At 56.7% G+C, this 24,075-nt stretch overlaps 2 protein-coding genes across 4 annotated transcripts in view; one reads left to right on the plus strand and one right to left on the minus strand.

Annotated features, from left to right (window-relative positions):
• The window catches only part of TOR1AIP2 (torsin 1A interacting protein 2), a 187,571-nt gene that overhangs the window by 127,549 nt on the left and 35,947 nt on the right, over nucleotides 1–24,075 (minus strand). The gene's annotated exons all lie outside the window — the stretch shown is intronic.
• Nucleotides 10,294–23,498, plus strand: LOC104475565 (protein FAM163A). The gene is made up of 5 exons (XM_086753798.1): nucleotides 10,294–10,366; nucleotides 20,245–20,341; nucleotides 20,876–20,898; nucleotides 21,419–21,533; nucleotides 22,223–23,498. The coding sequence occupies exons 4-5, from the start codon at nucleotides 21,441–21,443 to the stop codon at nucleotides 22,625–22,627; spliced, it is 498 nt and encodes a 165-aa protein (XP_086609924.1). The 5' UTR covers nucleotides 10,294–10,366; nucleotides 20,245–20,341; nucleotides 20,876–20,898; nucleotides 21,419–21,440; the 3' UTR covers nucleotides 22,628–23,498.

Here is a 24,075-nt window from a genome sequence, read left to right on the forward strand (position 1 = left end):
TTAAGGCGGTGGAAAAAGAGGCACCTCAGGGACTGGAAAGTGATGCCGTATTCATGTCCCTGCTCCAGGGCATTGTCGTGCCAGTTCCGGGCGGTGGGGAAGGAGAGGTGGCTGTGCCAGGGCCCCTCTCTGTGGCAATGGGGTAAAGCTGAGCGAGCTGTGGAATTTGGAGGGGCCCACCGCCATGGAGGTGTCTGATGAGAAGAAGGCAGATGTTCTGCTCTCCGACATCCCTGTCTCTGCAGGCGCCAGGTCCCTGGAAGGGCTGGGGTCCCCCCATCCTCCTTGAGGAGCTTCTCCGTGGGGTGCTGGGGGCCCTTTCACTGGGGCATCTGGTGGGGTGCCCCTCATCGTGGGGTGTAAAGGGGTCCTGCTCCTCCAAAGGAGAGCAGCTCAGTGTGGAACTGCTTCCCTCTCCCTTGTCCTCAGTTTCCACCCTCCCCATAGCTATGAGGCAGCTGTGCTGCCAGCAGAGGTTATCGACTGGAAGCCCCCAGTGGGGAGGACCAAAATGTTTACAGCAAATTAAAAATTGAAAGACGATGCAGCTCTGCACCTTTCCCTAAAAGCTGGGGTTAAGCAAAATGCCAGTGAGGTGTGTGCTCTGGGGACTTGCTAATGGACTTGGGCGATGTGTTGGGTCCAGGGTCAGCCCTGCCTGGTGGGGGAAGCTGGGGCAGGTGGTTGTCCTCCCAGCTGGGGTGGTGGGAAGCGGGTGCTGACATTTTGGTGATGGAAATGTGGAATCCCCTTGGCTGGGGCCTTGTATGTGAGAGCAGAGCTGGACCTGGACCAGCTGAAGAAGGACCCTCGTGCCCTCCAGGTGTGGGTGGGTCTGGCAAGGACAAGGAGTGATGCTCAGGGCACGGATTTAGTTCTGGGGGTGGTATGGAAGTGTTTCTCATAGCATCTCTGAGCAGCTGCCCAGCTGTGGTGGTATCAGGTGTTTGGAGTTTTAAATAGGCTGTCAGGAAGCATTTGGCTGGTGGGGAGGAGGCTGGAAAGCGACAGCTCATTTCGGATGAACAAAGTGCTACACAGGCAGCCGAACGCCGTCGCTCCTGGCACCCTGGTGCGAAGCTGGGCTCGGCAGAAACTGAGGTTGGGGTCCCCGAGTGGCACACCGGGGCCATGAGGGGTCCCAGGCTGGCCCCTGGGGTGACTGCAGGCACCTGGGCGCTGCCGCTGTGGCTGGTGCTGTCTCTGTGTGGTTGACGTTTTCCAGATCAATGCATTGGCCCATACCCTCCCCACCCCTCTACAGTTTTAGGTCTACCCCTACGCTTTGCAAAGTGGGGTTCAATTCACAAGTCATTTGGACTTAAAAACCAAAATTGAGTGCTTCTGACCCCAAAAACATTTCTCTTTTTATTTTTAGATGTTTTTTTCAGATGGAAATTGAATCTTTCCCTGGTTTAGGGAGGATAAAAGTGCACTCAACCCTGCACCAGATTGTTTCACTTGACCCACGAGTAAATGCTTTTCTTTCCTCTGACCTGGAAGGATTTCTTTTTCTTTCCATTTGGCAAGAAAAAGGAAAAAGCTGATTCTTGGTACAGGTCACTGCAAAACAAGGTCTGGAGCTAGCTTTTCAGCCCAAGCTCTGTGCCAAAACCCATCAGCTCTTCCCACCACTCCCGAGTGCACGCACCGGTCCCTGGAGTGGCTCCCTGTTTCTTGCAGTAAAAAGCCCTGCTTTCCTCTGCATTTCGCTGGGAGCAAATGGCTGCCGGGCAGGAGAGCAGCTGCTGGGTTTTGTGTGAGCGGAGATGGTGACGATGCTTGTGCCTTGCTGGTTTTTCGGAGGGTGCCTTAGCAGCCAGCCCTGGGATGGTTTGTGCAAGCTGACTGCCACTTCATCTCTGCAAAAGCCCGTTTGAGTGGGTTTGGGGGTGATGCTGAGATGTTCCTGCTTGCTGGAAGGAGGATGGAGGAGACCTGGGGCAGCAATGCTGCTGGAGCGTCCCTCAGGCGCTGCCTGTTAGCTGAGCTAGGGCTGTGCTCTGGGGCAGGCAGGGCTTGGTGCTGGCTGTGAGGGTCTGTGCGCACCCTGTCCCACAGAAATGGGGGCTGTGGGTGTCCTCCTGAGCACCCCACTTGCACCTGAGTGAGTCCTCCCATCTCCTCTCCTGTCTCTGTCTTGGACCCGGCTACTTGGGTGCTGTTTGGTCACCAGCCAAGGGAGAGGAAGAAGGGGGGAGTCCTTGTGGGTGCTGTGTGATGCCTTGAGCTTGCAGGCAGGGAGGGGAAGGGGTGAGTGCAGGGTGTGGGCTGCTCTGCATCCAAACTTTCGGGCAGTAGAAGTACCAAACCATGAGGACGAGTTGGAATTGGGGCTCTTGCTGGTGCAACCCTTCACCGGTGCTGCTGAGGGGGGAGGTTTGCTCCTTCCTATTGACAGTGTGTTGGCAGGGCAAGCGAGGAGGGCTTGGGACAGGTGAGGTTCCCCCATCCCCTGCTCTGCTTGCCCTGCGCGTGTGCTCCCACTCCTCCCTGCTGCCAGGAGGTTTCTTTTCTGGTTCAGCTCTTCCAAGGGAGAAGCTGATTGCAGAGGGGTTGCGATCTCACTTGTGCTTTTAATCCCGCTGCTGTCAAGCTCCATTAGGAGGTTTGGCATCATCCTGCTACCTCTGGGGCCGGACCGCCGTTCGCCCAGCCTGAAATGAGGACAAGCCTGGGCTACGCGGGAGCCGGCAGGGGCTGGGGAGGCAGGGATGCTTTAGGGGCCGTTGCTGCCCCCACTGCCCTCCCGAGCACTTCCAGCCATCGAGGGGGCTGCAAGGAAGTGTGAGCCCAGCTTCTTTGGGTGGCCTGGTCACTTGGGGAGCTGGACAGAGTGGAGCTGGGGTGGCAGAAAGCACCATTCCCTAGGCATCGAGGATGCTGGAAAACATTTTGGCTCTGCAGCCTCAGCCCAAGCTCTTTTCCATACCGGGAGCGCGGCTGCATTTCGGTAACCTGCTCGCAACCTCCCTCTGCTCCTGTCGCAGCACGTGCAGCTGTGTTCACGCTGCGTGCAGCTGGGCATCCTTCCCCGTGCTGCCGCATGCAGCTCCCAGTCCTCAGCCGGAGGTAAAGCAGCTGGAGAAAGTGTTTGCGGGAAGAGGAGCTGATGGGTCAGAAACTGGGGCTGAGCACCCATCCCAGCCTTGCAACGTGGGCTGCACAGCTCAGCAATAGGAGGGGAATATGCTCTTGCTCATCCCCACCCCAGCCACAGATGCCATGTGGGCACCTCCTGGGACTTTTAAGGGGTCAGTGCTCTGGGCACACACACACCATGGGGAGGTTGGGGCCAGCCCAGCTCGTCATTGCTCTCCTGAGTTTGTTCACAGCTGTTTTGCAGCCCTGTCTGCCTGCAGGCTTGTGGCTACCTGGAAAGGAGCTGACGTGTGACTGAGAGCCTGAAGAAGGGCAGGGAAGATGTGAACAGAGAGAGCTGGAGCCCTAATGGTGCCTGGGGGCTGGCTGGCCAGTCATCAGGGTCACATCTCCGTTTTCCTCGACCTCTCTGCCAGCTGTGCCCTAGGAGAGCTGCCCTGGCTCGGGTGCCGGGGCTCAGCAGGCTCGGCCGTGTTGATTATGGCTGAAACGTGGCTTTGAAAGGCTTCTGTGCAGCCTGGGGAGGGCTCTGCTGCAAAAAGAGGGAAGAAAACCTTCCTGGGGCTGCCCCTGCAGTGGAGGTCTTCAGCCCTGCCCTGTGCTGGGGCTTAGGGATGCTGGTGTTTGTTGAGGTCAGGTTAGGACCTCTGCATCCTTTGCCCCACACTCGTGGCTCCTGAGCTTTTCTCTGGACGGCACACAAGCTTCACCCCCGTGGGTTTCCTCTGCGTCGTGTGGATGGCCAGTCTCTGGGAGGATGCTCTGAACAAACCAAAGAGCTTGTATGACAATGAGCCCAGAGAAGTGGTCAGTGTACCTGCGGTAAGGTCACACTTGGCTGGAAGGAGTTAATTTTCTGCTCTGTCCTTCCTTCCCACTCCTTTGAGCATCACCCACACTCCCCCTGGGACAAACTGACTGTGGTGGGCTTGTCCCCATGCCCAGCGTTGGCACTGTTTGGAGCCGTGAACCGCAGGTCCCACAGGACATGTTTTCCTACAAACCCAATGCTGCAGCTGTGCCCGTGCAATCAATGAGCCTTTGCCAAGCCAAGTAGGACTGCGGCTTGGCAGGCGGAGAGACCCCGCAGCTGATCGATGCACCGAGGAAATCCCCAGCTTGGGAGAGAGCCGACCAGCATCACCTCTCTGCGGCGCCTCTCCCCTAACTGGGAGCTCTTCCATAGGCACTGGGGCAGGGCGAAACCCTTGAGGGCTTATTTTCCTTGCTGGAGAGCCCTGGGTCGCTCGCACGGTGGGGCGCTTCCTTCCTGCTGCCAGAAAAGCTGCTTGGCCACATCAAATATTTAGGCTTTGTGTTTGTGGGAGGGTGGAAGGAAAGATGCGGCTCATGGCAGACCTGCACCCACAAGTGATGGGGAGAGCAGTGGGGCTTTCCCTGTGGGACCCCCACGTTGGCCAGGGAAAATCCTGCCTCCTCGTGGGTGCTGGGTGAGGGGGGTGAGAATCAACCGGGGGGGTGTGTGTTTGTTTGTTTGTTTTCTTATTTCTCCACATTTTCCATGGATGTTGCCTTTCTCAGAGCCATCCCAGTGGATATAGCTGGTGGGTTTGGCCCAAATGTTGAACCTTTTCCCCCCTTTTTACCCCAAACTTGCCCAGACCCCCTGTGAGGAAGCGTGGTCTCTTTGCACGGCTCACACTGTGTCTCCCAGGGAGGATGAACCCAGAGGGATACTTTTACCCAGCTCAGGGCCAACATCCCAATTTTGGGATGAAAATGTGATAGGGGACTTCTTTCCCGTATCTTGACCATCTTGGAGTAAGGTAAAGTGCATCCACAGCCCCTGGCAGGGCTTAGGAGCACACAGATGAAACTCCGCGTTGCGCATTTGCTGCTGAACAAGGAAAATAACTAAGATGGTGAGCAGCCAATGGCTCCTTAACTGGGCACTTAAAAATTGCAGTGCGAGGCGGAAAAAAAAAAAAGTAAATCTTCCTTGGACTGCTCCAAATGTGGCTTTAAGTGGCTCATAAATCAGAAAAAGCAGCCCTGGTCCGGAGCTGGGAGAGCCTCCCGTGTGAATACCAGGCAGCCGGGATGCTTCCTGGGTGCCTTGCTTTGCTGCTCGGGCTGCTGGCAGCTGCGAGGGCCCCTTGGCAGCAGGGATGTGCAAGGCTTTTGCACCCCAAGGGCTGCACTTGGGTCCCTCCAGGCTCTCCCGCTTCGTCCCGTGCCCCTGGGATGGGGGTACTGAGCCAGCTCAAGGAGGGAAGTCAAAGCGGCTCCTGGGCAAAGCTCTTGCTGCCAGGCCGATGCTCTGGGAATGCGACGGGTTAATGCTGCGCTGCTGCCTAATTGCAATGGAAAGCTGTCAGCCCCCAGCCGGGGAGCGTTCACTGAGTGTCTGGATGTAAAATACACGAGGGCTGAGATTTAATGCCATTTGTCTTTGTTTGGGAAGGAGACAGTGTAACTCTTGCCTAACGACATTACCTGAGGCTCGTTCTGCAGAGGCAGATGCCACCGCGGTGGAACAAGCCCTGCACGTCCCCGGGTGTCTCCCACGCAGCATGGGCAGCCCTGGCCCTCGTCACCCAGGTTGAAGCTCCCAGGTGGTCACATGTGATGGACAAGAATCCTTTTTTTTTATTTTTTGGGAATGTGACCTCCCTTGACCAGCTCCCAGGGGGAAGAAAAACCCATCTGCCCCATTAAACGGGCGTGCAGGCACCATGGCAGGTCTCTCCTCCACCCCCTCAGGAGGGGGGAGTCCCTGCACTCCCTTAACCATGTCAGATTTGGGGAGTAGAGCTGCACAGCGACCTCCTGTGACACTGATGCATGTGTGATCCCTGAGTTGCACGACGGGCGCATCACCAGCCGCATCGCTGGGATAACGGGGAGAGGTCAGGGCTGCCGGGCAGCTCCTGCCGAATGGTTCTTGTGCGATCGGTTGGGTTTGTTTTCCCGCGCTTGTGCAGGCAAAAGCGAACCCAGCGAGGTGTACAATGACTAATCCACATCTGGCGGGAACGTGCTGCAGAGGGGAAAGCTGTGCATTGACTCCGGAGCCCTCCCCGGGGAGCAGGCAGGCTTCGGAGGCTGCGGCAATGCGCACCCGCCGTGCTGGGAGGGAAGGAGGTGCGGCGAGGGCATCACAGCATCGCGCTGTAAACAGTTCTGTGCATGCTCCTATCCCCCCCCAAAAAAACCACAGGAGGGCTGAAGATTTCTCTGGCTGACCCCCAAGGTCCTTTCCACGTGCTGACGTCCCCACTTACAGCCCAGCAGCCCCGCAGCACAGGGGGCAGGGAGAGAGCTTCAAACGCCAGCGGAGCAGGCTGGATACCGGTGGGGGTGGCATTTTGCACGGTCAGGCTTTTTTTGATTGATACAGCCGCCCTAGGCTCACTAAAAATGAAAATAAAAGCAAGATCCAGCATAGAACAAAATAAATTCCCTTGCCAGCAGCTGCGGGTTCAGCTCCTGAGCATCCTTCGGCATCAGCACTTCGGGCTGGTGGAAATTCCTTCCTGAAGAGGAAGGAAATTATTGATGTGCTGAGGCGCGTGGGTGTAAGGTGTAATAACGTAAGGGCACCCGTGAACGTCAGGCTTCTCTGCAGCGTGGCCGCGTGTGTGCACACAGACGGGGAAGTCCTGCAGGGTCTGCGTGCGCGGATGTTGGGGGAGAATCATAGAATCATAGAATGGTTAGGGTTGGAAGGGACCTTCAAAGGTCATCTAGTCCAGCCCCCCTGCAAGGAGCAGGGACATCCCCAACCAGATCAGGTTGCTCAGAGCCTCATCCAGCCTGGCCTTGAACGTTTCCAGGGATGGGGCATCCACCACCTCTCTGGGCAACCTGTGCCAGTGTTCTATAACTTGCATTGTAAAAAATTTTTTCCTAATTTCCAATCTAAATCTACCTCCCTCTATTTTAAAACCATTACCTCTCGTCCTATTGCAACAGGCCCTACTAAACAGCCTTTCCCCATCTTTCTTGTAGGCCCCCTTGAGGTACTGGAAGACCGCTATCAGGTCTCCCCGGAGCCTCCTCTTCTCCAGGCTGAACAGCCCCAACTCTCTCAGCCTGTCCTCATAGGAGAGGTGCTCCAGCCCTTTTATCATCTTCGTGGCCTCCTCTGGACCTTCTCCAACTGGTCCATGTCCTTCTTGTGTTGGGGGCTCCAGAACTGGACACAGTACTCCAGGTGGGGTCTCACCAGGGCAGAGTAGAGGGGGAGAATCCCCTCCCTCGACCTGCTGGCCACGCTCCTCTTGATGCGGCCCAGGATGCGGTTGGCCTTCTGGGCCGCAAGGGCGCATTGCCTGCTCATGTTAAGAAGGGACCCAAGCAAGGATTCGCTGCCTTGTTTAGCCGAACGTCCATCCTAACAAATAAGGGAGTAAAGTATTGGTGCGCAGCACTGAAGCCTGTGGGCTTAGATTTTTACAAGAGAAAAAAAACAGAAGGGAATAAAAGTATTTTCTGGCTTTGTTCTAAAACTAGTCAGTAAAATCCGTTTCAGCACTGGGAAGAAGGAATCTCATAAAACTCACACGAGCTTCCTGAGCTGAGTTTAGCTGCAGTACTTAGAAGCTTTAAAGCCAATGGTACATGAGGGCACTGCAATGTCTGAGGACTGCGGAGGGTGGGATTTTGGCAGGCTGATGATCCCTGTATTCCAGGGTGCCTGTGCGCCCACGGCCTGTGCAGGCCGAGCCGCACTGAGCTGCGTGTGGTGCCGTGGCGGTGGCAGGTACCCAGATGCAGGGATGCTCTGCAGGTGCTTTGTGCTTCCTTCCCCCCTAAAGAAACTGAGATGAGAACTTGCAAACCAATCGAGCAAACTGCTGCTCGTTTTACCAGCAGCGCTAACCCCAAGCACTCCAATCACACCAGCTGAGCTTCCCAAACCATGTGTTTTATTTAAAACCACATCGACTGAAAAGAACAACTTTGGGTTTAATTTTCTTCCCCGCTGCAGAGCATCTGGCGTTGCCGTTTCCAAGCTTTTCCCAGCCACCACCAAGGCAGGAATCCCACTTTTTATGTTCTGTTTGGCTGCTCGCGTGCTGCTTTAAAAAATAATGAGCCGATGATAGGGAACATGGCTTGGGGGGATAAAATGAGACCAGCAACAAAATCACATGAGCTGATAACCCTGCTCGTTACAGCAATGCTGTTTCGTGTTTTCTTTGTTGTGGTCTTCTGCAGCTCCCACCTGCTTTGGGCTGGAACCACGGGGGTGATGGAGGAGCGTGATCTGGATCTCAGCCTGGCATTAGCCAAGTGACTCCTTAATCCCAAAGAAACTCTTTTCCACGTCTGCCTATGGAAACAGCAAAAGGTCGGTTCCTGAATTAGCTGTAATAATGCCTCCCGTGGCCCTGGCAATGCTCTCCAAGGGGAGAAGTGGCTCTCCCTGCATCCTGAGCTGTCATTGCCTCCTCCCATCCTTCCCAGAGCAGCCCAGGAAATGACTTTCTCACTTCTCCTGGCCTCCTCCCACTCTGTGCTCGCCTGGATGTCTCTAATTTGTGTCCCTCCGGCAGCTCTGAAGCCCAGCTAAGGGAAAACGCCTCTCTACCACCCTCCGCAGAAACACTCCGCGTGCTCATTTTTCTCGCCCGATGCTTCTCCATATTTACCAGCTCTCTGACGCGCTGGGGTCGGTAATGTGGATTTCTTTATTGGTGAGGGAATAGGGAGGCTTCCCTCCTGGCCCAGGGTTTTTGTGGACGTATACGTGTGCCACACAGCCCTTCGCCCGCAGCCACTTAGATCCTGCGGCACGGAAGGTAAGCGCTGTGACAGGATCCACTCATCTCGCCTTCGCATTTCATAATTCATCCTGCCCTTTTGCTAAAGGCGCAAAGCCATTTGCATCCGAACGAGTGTTTGTTCCCTCCCGGCTCAGCTCTGCCACTGGATCCCGGGGAGGAATCAGCAGGTTGGGCTCCTGGCACCGGCTGCAAGGGCTGGGATAACAGGGAGAGCAATCCGAGGCCAACAGGATGCCCTGACTGACTGCAAAAGTGACAGAGGAGGAGGTGAGTGGATTTTTTTTCTCCCTAGCTTTGGAGCTTGCTTTACAGGGAGGAAAAGTATTGATGGTGTCCCTTACTTAATGGGGAAACTGAGGCGCATGATGGTTCAACTGACTCGATGTAGCGGGGCTCTTGCTGTGCGTGCTGTGGCTCTTGTGCCCTGTAGAGACCGAAATCAGAGAGGAACAGGTGAACGCACATTCTCCTGGCACAGCAGTCCTCATGCTCGCAGTGGCTAGCTTGCAGTGCAAGCCGTGAGATTCGATTATCCTTATCACAGCTCACAGAGGTGAGCGGCTCTCCATTTCTGAAGGTGATGCCAGCTCCAAGCTGCACCTTCCCCAGCCTAAACCCTCGGTTTGGAGCTTCAAAACTTCCCAGCAGCTGGAAACAGTTATTGAGTGGAAACACCGGCGTTGGTGTCTCCCCAGTGCCGGCATGTGCTTGGGGCACCGCAGCGATGGGCCGAGCTTCCGGCAGAGCAGGCGCAGCCTCACGCTGGGAAGCCCATGTCTGCTGAAGGCTGGCTCTGTTTGCCCGGGAGTTGTGGGGACGGGGGATAATCTTGTTTAAAAAATAGCAGGGTAGGCTTGGCATCCTCGTCCGTCTCGCAGCGGTGTGACGGGTTTTTGCAGCATTGGGTCCCTGCCTGCACTGAGGAGCAGGAGGCTGCCATTGCCCGGGATGTGGTGGGACATGGTGGCATGGGTCAAGCCACAGCCGGAGCCTCCAGACCCTTGTCTATGGGCTGGGGTGATGGTGGTGGCACTGGGGACACTGGTGGGGCCAGGGGTGCTCGAGGGGCTGCGAGGCTGGAGTTGGGGATGCTGCGGGTTTGGCTTTGGGGGTACTTGGGGGCTTAGGGGTGCTCAGGGGATGCTCCTCCCGGCTGGAGGAAGGCTGAGCTCGTACCCCCCTGTTTCCCCCCCCCCGCCGTAGCGCAGGCCTCTTGGGGGCTGCGGGGGCCGTGACCGGACTCCCCGGGCCCGGCTTCCCCGCGGAGGAGTTGCGGGCCGGGGCGGGGCGGGGGGCGGCCCACGGGACCGGTAGCTCCGGCCCCCGGGCAAACTCCTCCCCCGCCGGCCGGACCCGCCTCGGCTCTGCCGCTCCGGCCGTCCCTCATCTTCCTCCCATTATTTATCATTACCGCCGTTATTATTGTCCTCACCCTTCTCCTCCTCCTCCCCTTCCTCCTCCCGGACCCGGCTCCGCCGCTGCCCGCGCTCCTGCCCGGCCCGGTCACCCAGGTACGGCTCGGGCACCCCCTGCCCTCCTTTCCCCCAAACCCCGGGCACCCCGGTTTTGCAGAGGGGTCAGGGCAAGGGAGAGGCTCTCGCTTGAATTTGGGGCTGCGGTGGGAAGGGGAAGGCGGGAGAGGAGGGGGGGCTGCGGGCTGGGGGTGCCCGGGTGGGATGCTCCCAGCATCCCGCTCCCAGCATCCCTACACTGGAGTCCCCGCGCCGCAGCCTCGTCCAGGCGAAGCTGTGGGTTGCTGGTTCCCAGCAAGGTCCTCACTTATTTTCTGAGGGTTATGCGGTCCAACTTTATGTTGAGCTGGGGTTTTTGGTTTGTGGGGGGTTCTTTTTTTTTTGTTGTTTTTGTTTGTTTGTTTGTTTGTTTGTTTTTAAGTTGCCGTTAACCGTTCTGGCTGTTCGGGGCGGGTAGGACTGAGTTTGCTGGTCTCTAAACCCTACTTCTTCACGGATGGGTGAAGTTTTTGAAAAGTCCCAAGCCCAGGGTCCAGCCTCTCGCTCCCTCGGTGCGAGCCCAAAGCCTTGCCGTTCGGCAAGGACGCGACAGCCCGACAAATCCCCAACCTCGCCACCAAAACTCGCCACGGAAATGGTTGCTGCCTTCGCTGAAGTGGAGGAAATCAAATCCTTTTGTTTATTCCAAGGCTCTCTGTTTTATCTCTCACCGTGCTGTGGTAATTAAAGGAGACCTGCGCTCAAGTTACCCGCCTGGCTTTTGTTTTCTCCTAAGGTTATCCTGGAGGATTTTATTCCCTGCAAAAGGGCATGTGGAACCATTTAGTGTTTTCAGCTGGATTTTGTTTGTGTGTTATTGATTGTCTCTCCAGCAGAGAGATTTTTCCAAGGTGTGGTGGAATATTCCACCCCAACGGAGGCTTTTTATTTCCCCCCTTCTCCCAGCCTGCCCCTCGATCATCTGAGCTGCAGTTTCCCCCCTGATGCTGTTTGTGGGGTACTGGGTGTACTGAGGCTGCCAGTTGGCATTCGGTGTCATCCCTGCGGGATCTGATGGGCTCTAAGCTGGGCTTTGCCAGAGAGGGAGGAGGAAAGGCTTTTCCTGGGAAGGGCTTTTTCACCTGTTGAAAAGCCAGGAGGGGAGAGCAGCAGTAGGCTGCTGTTCCCAATACTGTGGCGAATATTGGATCAGTGAGTCCCATCCCATTCCAGCACTGTTTCCGCCAGGATGCGAGATCCTCTCCCATCTCTTTCCAAAGCACTGGATACAGGCCTGAGGACAGCTGGCCCTGCAGCCCAGCTCCGCTCTGCTCCGGCCCAAAGGATCCTGAACAGGGTGGAAATCAGGTGCGAAGGATTTCCCACCCGGCAGACCCTCCGCTCCAGAGAAGCCCGGAGCATCCTCCAGCCATGTTGCGTGGGAGTGTTTTGGGTGCGCAGAGCGACGGGAGGCCCAGGCAGCTCCCTGTCTGCTGGGATGGGGCGTTTGGAGGAGCTTGGCTCCCAACCAGAGCAGGATCACGGACCTTTGCCATGGGCACAATTGGGAGCACGAGAGCTGCTCCCCTTTTCAGGGTTTGCTTTATGGTGATGCCTCCAATCCAGCAGCCCCCAGGGCGAGCAGCAAAGAGAAATAAGGTCAGGCCGCGGTGTTCCTGTTGTTCCCTGCCCTGGCTGCCTCCCCCTTCTCCTCCTCCAGCCTCCGTCCCCGCTGCGTTTGCCACGGGAGTCCCCATCGCCCCCCATCCCTTCCGGCATCTCTGCCTGCCCGACCTTCCCCATCGCTGCTTTCCCACCAGGATGAAATATTTATTGAGGCTCCGTTACCCTTGTTTTCTTGAAAGCGCGTTTCACACTTCATTTGCAGGAGACATTAAGAGACTTCATGGCGGGTTTTCCTTCTCCCTGGGTACGCGTGATGGTTGTGTGCATGACCATCCCGGCCAGCCCTGCTCGTGGGCTGGGTGAGGTTGAGCATCTCGAGCCATGGACAAGTCTGTATCCCCACCATGTGCTAAATCAACTTGGCGGGGGTGGGGGAAATTAATTAAAAAAAAAAAAAAAAAAAAAAAAAAAAGCTGGTCTGAAATCCAGCAAAGAGTTTAACTCTGCAGAGCCGACCCATGCCTGGCTGCATTGCGCCTCCTCGCCCCAGCTGGGATGCGGTGGCTGAAAGGAGAGCGAGTGGTCCCGTAAAGCAACCATGGACGAGATTTTTCCATGGCTTTATGGAAAAATGTCCCTCCTGTAACAGAGCCTAGAGTGACTCTGCTTGGATTTACCCCAAAAAGCGAGGCTAGGGTCAGGCACTCTGCCCCATGTCCTCCCACAGCGCAGGGTCGGGATCGTTGCAGGTACTGCAATTATCCAAATTGTGGAGCGGGAAAGGGACTCGTGGCTTTCCCCTGCCCGCATGGGGAGGAAAATGCGGGTTGATCCCAACTGATCCGCTCTGGCCGTGTGGGTGAGAAGGGCAGGATGGGCTGACCAGTATGCGACTCGGTGATGGGGATCCAGGCTGGTTCCCCTCCAAGCTGGCTGGTTTTTAGCATGACCGCTTTGTTCCCCCCACCCAGGGTTCTCCTGATATGGGAGGAGCAGCTCGTCCTTCCCCCATGCTGTGTCCAGCTCCCTGCCAGGGCAACCCAAATCCCACCCGGCTGAGCACCTCGCCCCTGCTACAGGGCCCTTAAAAGCACAGGGGAGCTAAGAGCACACATGTCCTTACGGCTAGGAGCTGGCCCCCCGCGGCATAGGTGCCGGTCTGAGGCTCTGGAGATGGGCGTCCAAGCTCCGGGACAGGTCGCGCCTCCTCCCTGGAGTTCAGGGATGAGCAGCTGGCAGCAGCCATCGTGCCGGTCAGGCGGAGGCGAATGAAGAGAGGGACAGAGCCTTTTCTGGATTGCTTTTTTGGATCCCGACCGCAATGCTGTGTGCTGCTCCAGAGCTGGCACCTGGGCCCCCTGTCTGGCCCCACCGAAAAGAGACAGTCTGTCTGCCTTGCGCTTTGGGGAGGCTGTGAGAGCCCTCCTGACTGTAGTACTGCCGCACGTGGGAGGCTCCTCGCTCTGTATTGCTGCCTGAATGCTATTAGGCTTTAATGAGTCATTAAAATAAATCTCTGTTTCTACTCCAAGCGAACATGCCGGGGGGATGCTGACAGTTGGAGCAGCAGGTCTTGCATCACAGAGAGGAAGAGGCCACGCTTCCCCACGCCCTCCTCCCCGGGGCTGGGCCACGGCACTCTCCATCTCCCTTTTCCATGGAAAAAAAAAAAAGGATTTTTTCCAAAGCACCGTGCAGGTTTGCAGCTACTGTGGGAGTTGGGTTAAATTATAAGCAGCCCTAGGTTCGGGGTTTTTTTTGCAGAAGCGATGGTCTGAGGGTTGTCTGCTCTCTGACGCCGAAGGGTGCCTGCCCAGCTAGAGGGGTAGCCAGCCTCAGTTTTCGGCTCCTGGTTTGTGAAAGATGCTGGTGGCTGATGGCTGTGTCCTTTTGAACCCGTATCTGGATCTGGTGGGCACCTGGGGGACATCTCAGCCAGCCCCGCAGCTCAGGTGAGCACCAAAATATGAAAGGGAAAGTGTGGTGCACCGCTGACAGACGTCTGTATGGTTTTCCTGGCCATAAATGGGATTTGAAGAGAGCTGGTGAGCCAGGAGGGATGCTGGTGGCCCCTCCTGCTCAGGCACAAGGCTCGTGGTCCTTCCCATCACCCAACTGGCAAACGGTCCAGTTACCCCTAATGAAGTCTTTGCTAATTTAATCCCTCTGCAGTGGCTGTGTCGCTGGCGGGAGGGCAGGCGCTGGCAGGACACGGCGGGACCGTCCCCTGCGCGTCCCTGGGGAGCAGCATCTCTCAAACACGCGGTCGCTGTGTCAGCCGCCGGCCCCGTAGCGTTATCCGGGCTGCGGGAGGGCACGGGTTAAAACCAGGGGTTGAGCAGGAGAATTTATTTTATATTTTATTTTAGCAAAACAAATAAATTAGGTGACGTCAAGGGACGACAGATCCGCCTCGGCGTGACTCGGACGGCGTTGCCTGAGCATGCTGTGCCGGGGGGGCTGAAGCCGATGGGATTACAGAGGCTCCAGCCTTGGACAGAGCTTTTCCCTTGGGTTTTGCTTTCGGGAGCAGAGCTTGCTGCTACGCAGAAAGGTTTTGCATGAGTTGTGTTTCCTATGTCAGGCCGGGAGGAACGGGGACGGGGTGGTGAGGGCAGAAATTCTGGGTGGGAATTGAACGGAGGATTTTCATGGGAGTGATGGAAACAAGGTGGAAAGGGTGAGACAGCACGGGTGTCCAGGGCAAGGAGGGAGATAACAAGGTGGTGCCTGGAGGAGAATCTGTCCTGGGGGCTGTTCCGAAGAAAGCTGGTGAGAAACTGGCTTAACGAAAAGAAAAATCTTTAGTGGGAAACTTGCTTCTGTGCTCGGTTGGATCTTGTTGGGGATGTTCTGTGGGGATGTTCCGGTCTGTGTTGCCTCTGCTGGGACTGATCCTCCTCTTCCAATTGGTGCCAGGGGTGAAGATGCATTTGTTGTCCCTGCGTACCCCAGTGGGATTATCCCCGCGGCAGAGCAGGGCATGCACCTTCCTGCGGTGTGGCAGCAAGAAAGTCGAACTGGGGAGAAGATCGTATCTCCATGGGGTGTGTTTGCAGCCCCCGGGGAACAGAGGGATCTGGCCAAGGTCTCCTTCCCTGTGCCCTCGTGAGAAGAGCCCGCTGGTGTGAAAATAACCGGGTGCTGAGGAGGCGAAGGTTTCATCTTGGTGCAATGAGGGTGCTGGAGGAAATACCCTCGCGGGGCTGGGAACAAACGGCAGAGCGTCCGCGAAGGGAGGCCGGCTCTGTCACGCTGCCACAGAGGGTCTCCAGGCTGTGGGATCAGCAGGATCCTGATCCATCCCCTGGACCTTCCTCACCCCGAGGCCTCGGTTGCAGGATGGCTGGAGGCTGAGAGCTTTTAGAGAGATCCCCGCTGCCCCATTTTGCTTTGCTGGTACCTTCTCGCCTTTTGCTGGGGGAGCATTGGGAGCGCTGGCTGGTGCAGCGGCTGTACCTGTGCTGTGCTGGTGCTTTGTCGTGGGGTTAAATCGCTCATGGGGCACCTACACCAGTACAATGAACTTGTGCGTTCTGGCCGTCGCTGGGGATGTTTGGGCGCTGGGAGGGATGGTGCCCGCGGCAGGGATGCTGGGCAGGTCCTGACTGGCTCCGGAGAGCCCGTGGGGATCTGACATGCGGGATAATCTCAAAAGCCCTTCTCTGTGCCACTTGGCTTGATGCCACCAGGTTTGTCCCTGGTTATTTTGGGACCCCGGGCGCAGCGGCAGGAGATGAGCCATGTGGGTCAGGCCAGGGACATTTCCATCCCGCATCCCGCTGTGGGCTGCCCACGTCTGATTCCTTCCCCTGTGTCTGGAGTTGCACCAACCCACCGTGACTCCAGGGCTGGGGAGCCGGCTGAGCAAACGCAGCAAGTAGGAGATGCATGAGGGGATGAGGAGAGAGGTGACACTTTCCTGCTCTGGGTTTTAAGCTGTTGTGCAATGAGGAGGGGCTGTGAAGGGGCTGTAATTATGTAGGGACTTGCCTAGACCCAGCCCTGGGCACGCAGTACCACGTTGATGTGTGTGCTTGGGGTGGGACAGGATGGGGTGACGGTCCCTTACATGTCCCCCTGTCCCTACACTTGGCTTGTTAATCCACACAGGCAGGTGAGACAGGATCTGAGTAGTCGCTTAAGGAGATAAAGGGCAGATGAGATGCCCAAGTAACGAGATACTGGTGTAATCCGTGCCCGAGACGTCCGAGGCTGCACAGCCACCCTTCCTCCAAAATCTGTGAAGTGCTGGGAGGTCCCCCTGGGACGGCGATGCGGATGTGCCGGCTGGTCCCGCGGATGTGTCCGGGCTTTGCACACCCGGCAGCGCTGCTGCCGGAGATCAGATGGTGATGCTTGGTGCAAGGCGGCTGTAACGGCGATTGCTGCCGGTGGGGAAGGGTCTTGGGCTGCTGCAGGGGAGGACAAGGCCCGGCGTGGCGGGGGGCGAGCCTGGGTTGGCAAGAAGGTGTTTTTTGGAAGAGTTTGACAGTGAGGAGAGGGGATTTCTGGGGCTTGGTGAGTCTGGAGCATGGCATTAGCAGGAGCGCAGCCCTTGCTGCCCACCCAGGAGCTGGGGTCTGGCTGGTGGCTTCCAGCTTTGAAGTGGTTTGATTTTTGCTAATTGTAATTAATATCTTACCTTTTCCACAAAGCTTTTGCCAGAAATGAGCTGGTTTCAAAACTTTGCCGATATTCCTTCTTTCCCATCCCTCGGCTGGGAAGGAGGCGATGGGGAGCCCCGGAGCACGCGCAGGTGGCGGAGGGAAAGCAAGGGTGGGCTCGTGGCAGGGCGCAGGATTTTTGGTTTTGATAACCGACTGCAAATCCCCGGAGCCTCAGCGGGGGGACGGTGTCACCTCTGCCACCTCGTTGTCCTTGCGGTGGCCAGAAGCAGGGAGCGGGGTGTTGGCTGAGGTTTCCCATGGGAAATACTGCCCGGCCAAACCCTGCACGGCTCGAGGCACCGAAGGGGTCATGGCACGTAAAAGCCTCAAGTGGGAAACGGGTGGCACCAAACGCACTTTCTGCTAGCAAAAGCCTTTCTTGGTGTTCTCTGCAGCAGGCTGAAAACGAAGTTTTCCCAACCGCCGCTGTGATTTCTGTCCGCAGGCTGGTCCGAACTCAAATACAGCTCGGGCAGCACCAGCCATGGAGCCCGGTGCCACGGGCAATTTTTATGCCTTAAAGATGCTTTCTCCTCAATGTATTTGTTAACAGCATATCAAAAGTCAGAAGGGGCTGGCCCCGTCCTGGCCCCTACAAAAATCATGTGGCTTATGCAAACTGAAGTGCAAGGGTAAATCAAAGGAACAATTTGTGACTCCTCCAAGTATCAGCATTCGCAGACCCTGGGACGGGCAGCAGCTTCACCTCCCTAGTGACCCCCGTGGATCCCTTAGTTGTAAGTTTAAAGGCTTCAAAGTGACCGAGTGGTTTGGGATCCAGGCAGGAAGCCCAGGGTCGAGTGCTGGGCCTGGACCATGGCTGCTTGTGGCTGTTGGCTGGGTGCAGCCCCCACATCCTCGTGCATCCCATGTTGCCATCGCTGTTTGGGTGAACTTTCATTTGTGGCAGAGTTCTCCTTGTTTCTGCTCCCCCCATGACTTGGCTCATCCCCTTGCGTCTTGCAGCACAGAGCATCCCGTATGCAATGAGTTTGCAGGGTCTCAGCCCTCCGTGTGCACCGGTCCTGCCCTCCAGCTGAAAGGGGGGCTGTGCTGCTCATGTCCTTCCCCACCTCGCTGAGGTTTGCAACCATGGGTTAATCCCCCCGAATCTCTCCGGGCTGAGCCCACGCGGGGCAGGACGCAGCCTCCCAGGAGCTGCTCTGTTGTTTGCTGCCGTGATCTGTTTTGAAAAGGCAGCCCCTGATGCTGTTTTTTTCCAATTAGGCCCTGGGAGATGATTCTGGTAAGGCAGCAGCCGGGCTAATTTACCAGGCAGACATTTCATTGAATTAGCCCGTCAGCTGCAGAGCAAAGCTGGGAGAGCAGAGCCTGGGCTGGGGCGGGACTCACCGGTGAGGTTCGGCATGATGCTCACAGCAAATAGCCGCGCTCTGCCCGAGCCCCAAACCTGCTCCCGAGCTCTCAAGTTGGTGTTTGACCCTTGTTGGACTGGGGGGTGAGCTCGGGGCTGGTCATACGCGCCGGGCGAGGAAGGACAGGGGGTTCTCAGCTGGGCTGAGGGTGCTGGCGGCTGGCAAAACCTTCGCCGTCGACTTGCAAACCGTGCAAATCTGCGGTGGGTGTCACTGAAGGAGAATAAATATAGAAGCCTGCGATGCCGCTCATTCCCGGAGTCACTTTTCAGGCTGTAACTTTGCGCCGCGAAGCGACATCAATTAAAGAAAACGTATCTCTGCAGCAAGCGGTTTTGCGCGCCTGCCCGGAGGAGTTTGATGCGGCCGGGGACCCTCCCTCCGCCCTCTCTGCTGCACGGCTCGCGGCGCAGCCTGAGGCTTTTAGGGGACCCCTAAAAATGTACGGCCTTTTGTCGGGATGGGGCGGTGGGGCCCGAGCCCTGACGGGAGCTGAGCCAGTGGAGCCCAAAATGCCCCTTTCCTGGCAGGCTGGGATGTGCTTGGGGAGGGCAGATGGAAAATGGATGCAGGCTGATCTCCGTTGGCCGGGATGCGGCTGCTGGGGCTGTTGTGTGGCCGCTGCATGGGCTGGAAAAGGCTGATGTAGTCCTGACCCTTTCTGGGCATATTTACCCTGTAATTCCCAAACTTCAATTACTCCTGGGACTGGGGCTCTCGCTCCTTCCCCGGAGCTCTCCCCCTTCTGCATCCCTGCAGAAGAGAGCTGTGGGCTAGAGAAGGCTGCTTTGTAGGCACAAACTATTTCATAGGCACAAACTGGGCAGAAAATGAACTGCTAGGCTGCTGGTGAGCAGGATTTAGGGGGCAGGATGGGGAGGAAACTTCCTCCTCTCTGAAAGCATTACCTCCAAGGGGGTGAGAAAAGGCAGCACTTCTCTTGTGGTTCTTTTTAACATTCACTGTTTTAGTCAGGAAGGGGCTGGCTCCTGAGTGGGGCTGGTGAAATGCTGATCTCAGCAGTCCCAGAGATGGGAATGCCAGGGATGTGGCACATGGAAGCCCAGCCGCCCTTGAGGCAGCGCTGGTCGGACTTGGAGGTGACCAAAGGGTCCCCAGAGACGGTCACTCCCTGCCCAGGGTCATTCTCTGAGGCTGCCTGTTCACTCCAAACCTCGGGTAATTGGATGCTGCTCTCCGAGCCCTAAATCAAATCACAGCTCCCACAAAATGAAGTTTTCTGGATGTGAACGGCTGCCTGCATCATCCATCACCGCCTGGCTTGCGGCGTGACCCTCTCTGGTGTCATCGAAGGTCAACACTTACCTTTTCCAGCCACCCACTGTCAGCTTCTCCCCGTTAAGGATGGCATCTGGGGAGCTGATGGCTCTATTGAAGGCTCCCCCCCCATCGCTGGTTGCGTTTTGGGCTGCGGTTTGGTAACAGGGTGCAGGAGCCGAGCGTGTCAGGGTCTATTATTAGCTCTGCGTCAGGTCCCCTGATGGATGCAGACATTAGCTGGGTTATGGACCTATTGATTTCTCAGGGTTGGGTTTTGTTGTTGTTTTTTTTTTTTTTTTTTCCCCCTTGTTTCATGTGCGAGAACAGCTCGAGGAGGAAATCCAATGCGTGCCTGCCTTTTGGCTCCATACAGAAACTTTCCAAGAGATGAAAATAAATTTGCGGCGGGCCAGATCCTGCAAATCCCCACAGCACAGTGAGGAGGGTGGGTGATTTTTCGGCGGGGGGGGGGGGGGGGCGTTCCCCACGGCACCTGCTGGCACGTGCGGCAGCAAGGGGCCAGGGCAGAGTTGGGCAGGTGTCATCTGGAAGCTGCCACCTCCCTCCGTCAATTAGGGCTGTGTGGCAAGCAGGTTAATTAGATCTCCTCGGCTGCAATCGGCTGGCACTTGGGCCCTATCAATTAGCCTTGCTCTGGACAGTCCCTCTGGACTCCAGTCGCTCTGGACAGAGGGACGCGGGGGCTGGTAACGAAATGCCAGGCATTGCTGGAGGGTGGGGGCAATGACAGCAATGGGTGCACCCATTTCTTGGGTGCCAGTCTCTCACTTCTGCTGAAATTGCAGGTTTTGGGCACGGGCTCTTGGTGGTTTGGGTTTACCTACCTTCACAGCACTCACCCTTCCTGCTGGTCTCCCTAAAAAAGGAATTTATTTAGCCCCGCGACTGAGGTGGCATCAGCGGGGATGGGGACATGGGCAGGGGGGATGAGCTAATGGTGGGTTCTCCTTGTCCTTCCTCCCAGGGCCACCAGCATCTCTCTGTGGCCATGCAGCTCTGCCCGTCCCCGCCGTTCGCCCCGGGACCGGCGTGACCACAACGCCCTGCCTGTCCTTTTCCGGGTAGGTGCCCGTGGGGTGGCAGAGGGATGCTGGGGCTCACCTGCTCCGGAGGGGATGGAGGGGAGAGCCCCTTTCCCGCAGCACATAAACTATTGTCCACCTACGCAATGGTGCATCCGCCTCCTCCATAATTAATTGTAAAGAGGAAAAGGCCGGCTGCTGACTAAGCCAGGCCTTCGCCCCACAAAGTGGTGTGATTCACGAGCTGCTGATAGCACAGCCTTGTCCTGCGGAGTATTTCTCCGAGCTTGGGAAATGCCTCCTTTCTCTGCTCCAAACTAAAGAAAATAGTCATAATTATAAAAATAATAGATAATAATTATCATCATCATCTGGAGGAGCTGAAATGCTTTTTGCACCACAGAGGCTCCCGGGGGCGCAGGCCCATGCTGAGCCCCATCCCCGTGGGATGGGGGATGTGGAGCAGGGCTTCCCACAGGTCCCAAACCAAGGCAAATTCTGGGGAAGCAGGGAGACGTGCAGGGGGCGGGGTGCTGGTGGGCCATGGCTAACCTCTCCTTCTGCTCCTTCCAGGTCCAACGCCTCCGTCACTAAACGTAAGTAGCCCCCGGGTCCCCCACGGCATGGGGACGGTGGTGGGGGCTGCTTGGCTCGTAGACCTGTTGGTGCCCGGCAAGTAGCTGGGGTGCGTTTTTTGGGCTCAGTCTGCTAGAGTTGCCGTGTTCAAAGGCTCCCCTTCGGCTTTTCCTGGTGGAAACCCAGATTTGCTTCTGCATTTTGAAGCAGAAGCTGTATTTTCTGCTGAGAAGGTGGAAATTCGCCCTTTTGGCTCAGCAAAGTGGGAGGCTCTGCGGGTGGACTGCGGGGTGCTTCCCAAAGACCCCAAGCGAGAGGCAGAGATGGCAGCCAGGGGACACGATGCTGCATCTTGGGTGTCCTCTCACTAAGAGGAGGAGATATTGGGTGATGGTTTTCTGCCTGGGGAAGGGAGGAAGAGGGATGCAATATTTTTGAGATGCCTCATGGGCATCACGTCTGTGATGTGCCGATGAAGCCATGAGGTCAGTGAGGTTCAGGTCCTGGGGTGACGCGTGTCTCTCTGGCCCTGCCTTTCAGAGTTTGATGGAGAATCGGTCGGATGACAGCGGGAACTGTTGTTATCACCGGGGGAATCCTAGCGACGGTGATCCTACTGTGCATCATTGCTGTGCTCTGCTACTGTAGGCTACAGGTGAGCCCCGTGGCTGCCCCCCATCTTGCCATGAACCCCAGCAGCGTCGCTGTTCCTTGAGCCAAACTGCTGGTGCAGGAGGGGTCTTTTTTTCCTATGATGGGCCAGGAGTTGAAACCTCCTCTTCCTTGGGTGCTGCAGAGTTATATCCTTACCTCCTCCCGGCGTGGGGGGACTACCCTAAGGCTTTTGAAGATCTGCAGTGCTTGCTTATTTAGGTGTAGGCTTGGCTGGGTGTGCAATACCAGATGGAGACTTTTTTTTTTTTTTTTTTTTTCTTCCCCCTCTCCTGTAAATTAAACGGGGCAGGCTTTCAACAACAGCTAGCTACAACCTCCTGCTCTTTAAAAGTTAATGTGAAGTCTGTGCCACACAGCAGCACCCGTGTGATGAAAAGCCCAGCAGTTCCTCGGGGGAGTTTCCAACTGGCACGGTAAAATACCTTCCCCTCGCAAATCTCGCCGGGAGGGGAGAGGAGAGGAGTCATTGCTGGCAGCTGCCTCCTGCAGCACGCTCAGGTCTAGGTTTTATCCGGCTTCTCCTGCTTTGCAGGAACCAGGTACCGGTGGAGCGGAGCAGCGAGAGGCCAGCGGAGGGTTTCTCTGGCAGGGGGATGAGGGGAGTGGGGAAGCCAAATCTGCCCGCCAGCTGCGTGCTCCCCCTAATGCAACCCCTTCCCTTTTGCGCAGTACTATTGCTGCAAGAAAGATGATTCTTATGAGGAAGAGGAGGAGGAGGAGGAGGAGGAAGAAGAAGAGCCTGCCCTTCCCATGCACTCGCACCTCGGCACGTGCAACGCCTGCAGCTCCCGCATGGTCGACGGCCAGGGCAGCCCCGCGCCCCCCGCCAGCGAGCTCAACCAGCACGGGGCTCACAACTACTGCCCGACCTGCTCCCCTTACGGCTCCCCCTTTTACATCCGGACTGCTGACATGGTGCGCAACGGGGGCGAGAGGGTTGCCTACGCCCCCGCGTGCTGCAAGGAGATGGGGCCGCCCATCAACATGGCCGCCCTGCAAAGCTACCCGGTGAGCCGCCACGGCCTCCTCCGCGACGGCTTCCCGAACCCGCGGGCTATCAGCACGGAGGTGTAGTCACCGTTGCCACTTAGCACAGGGTGCCCGCAGCCGGTGCCCGCCCGAGGGAAGGGGCTTTTCACTTGTCTTTGGCGGGGCAGGGGGTGGGTTCATGCAGAGAGGACCCCGTAAGCCCAGCCCAAGACCAGCACGGTCCTCCTGCTGAACCGCCCGGCACGGCTAAGCTTTACGGGTGAGAAGACGAGATAGACCTCGAAGGGCGACGTTAAACCGGCCACCTCCGAACCCATCATAAGTGTCATTATTACTCTGTCTCCTGAAAGGACTTGTCTTAACGAGGGCTATGTACAGTACAACCTAATTTATTTACCCTGAGCTCCCCTGACTCCCTGAGGCCTTCGGTGTCCCCACGCAGCCACCCGAGGCGATGCCCACCACCTCCGGCACATGGAGCAACGCGTGGCCAGCCATCAACTGCCGCCCCCGGCAAATCCCGCTGCTGAGCTGGGAATGGCAGCGCTCCTTGGTGATGGGAAAGCAAAGAAGGGAAGGGAAGATCCAAATTGTCCTGCTCCCCTCCTACTGCATCAGTTGCCACTAGCAATTAGCTTTTGTGTTCGAGTGTAAGACAGGACACCATCTCCCACCTGCTTCAGTCTTTGCACATGCTGAAGAAGTTCAAGACGTGGATTTAGATCACCGCCGGGGGAGGAAAAGTTGCTCGCGAAACCGCTCACCCACGCAAACAGGCACAGGCTGATCCTTCCACGGCCAAAGCCCCCACCTCTTCTACTCTTCACAAGCTTTCTTAGGAGCGATTTTAACTTGGACCCATTAAAATGGCAAGATTTTACTTAGGGGAAGAATTTCATCCCCAAATAACTGCGGTTTTGGTCGCCTTTAGTGTTCGAAGCCCAACCCAGCCCATCCTGACAGCTCCGGACAGAGGAAGGTTGGCTTTAGGATGGCTTTTATTTTCGACAGCGACAGCAGAGGCCACTGGGTCACATCTCCTCCTTTGCAGGGCCCACCACCTCCCATGGGAGAGCAATGTTCAGGTGATTGGGGTCCTCTCCCTTTTGCTTTTGGAAGAAGAGGGTGCAAGACCCAGACTTGCATTCAACCAACTCTGCAGCTGGTAATGACAGCCAGTGACTCTGCCTTTCTGCAAAAATGAACGTGGGAAAGTTCCTTCTTCCTCCATAAATCAAATTAGGTGAAAAATTACTAAAAGGACATTTCCATCATTCATGGGCACTTCCATAGCAACCGATGCAGGACCGCTCGGCTGAGTGCTTCCCATTCATGGCAGGGGGGAGGGACCTGGATCCCTGCAGCCATGCGGGTGCTGTTGGAGGCAACAGCAGAAAACACTGGCCATGCCTTTGCAAAATAGGATATAACCGCTCAGAAATGCAAGTGGTTTGGTGGTGGGTTGTTTTTTTTTTTCACCACCACAATTTATAAATCATCCTGCTGCTGAAAGGATGTGGACTTAACCTCCC

The sequence above is a fragment of the Chlamydotis macqueenii genome, chromosome 8 (genome assembly GCF_036417535.1).
Source record: "Chlamydotis macqueenii isolate bChlMac1 chromosome 8, bChlMac1.mat, whole genome shotgun sequence".
In the NCBI taxonomy this organism is placed as follows: Eukaryota; Metazoa; Chordata; class Aves; order Otidiformes; family Otididae; genus Chlamydotis; species Chlamydotis macqueenii.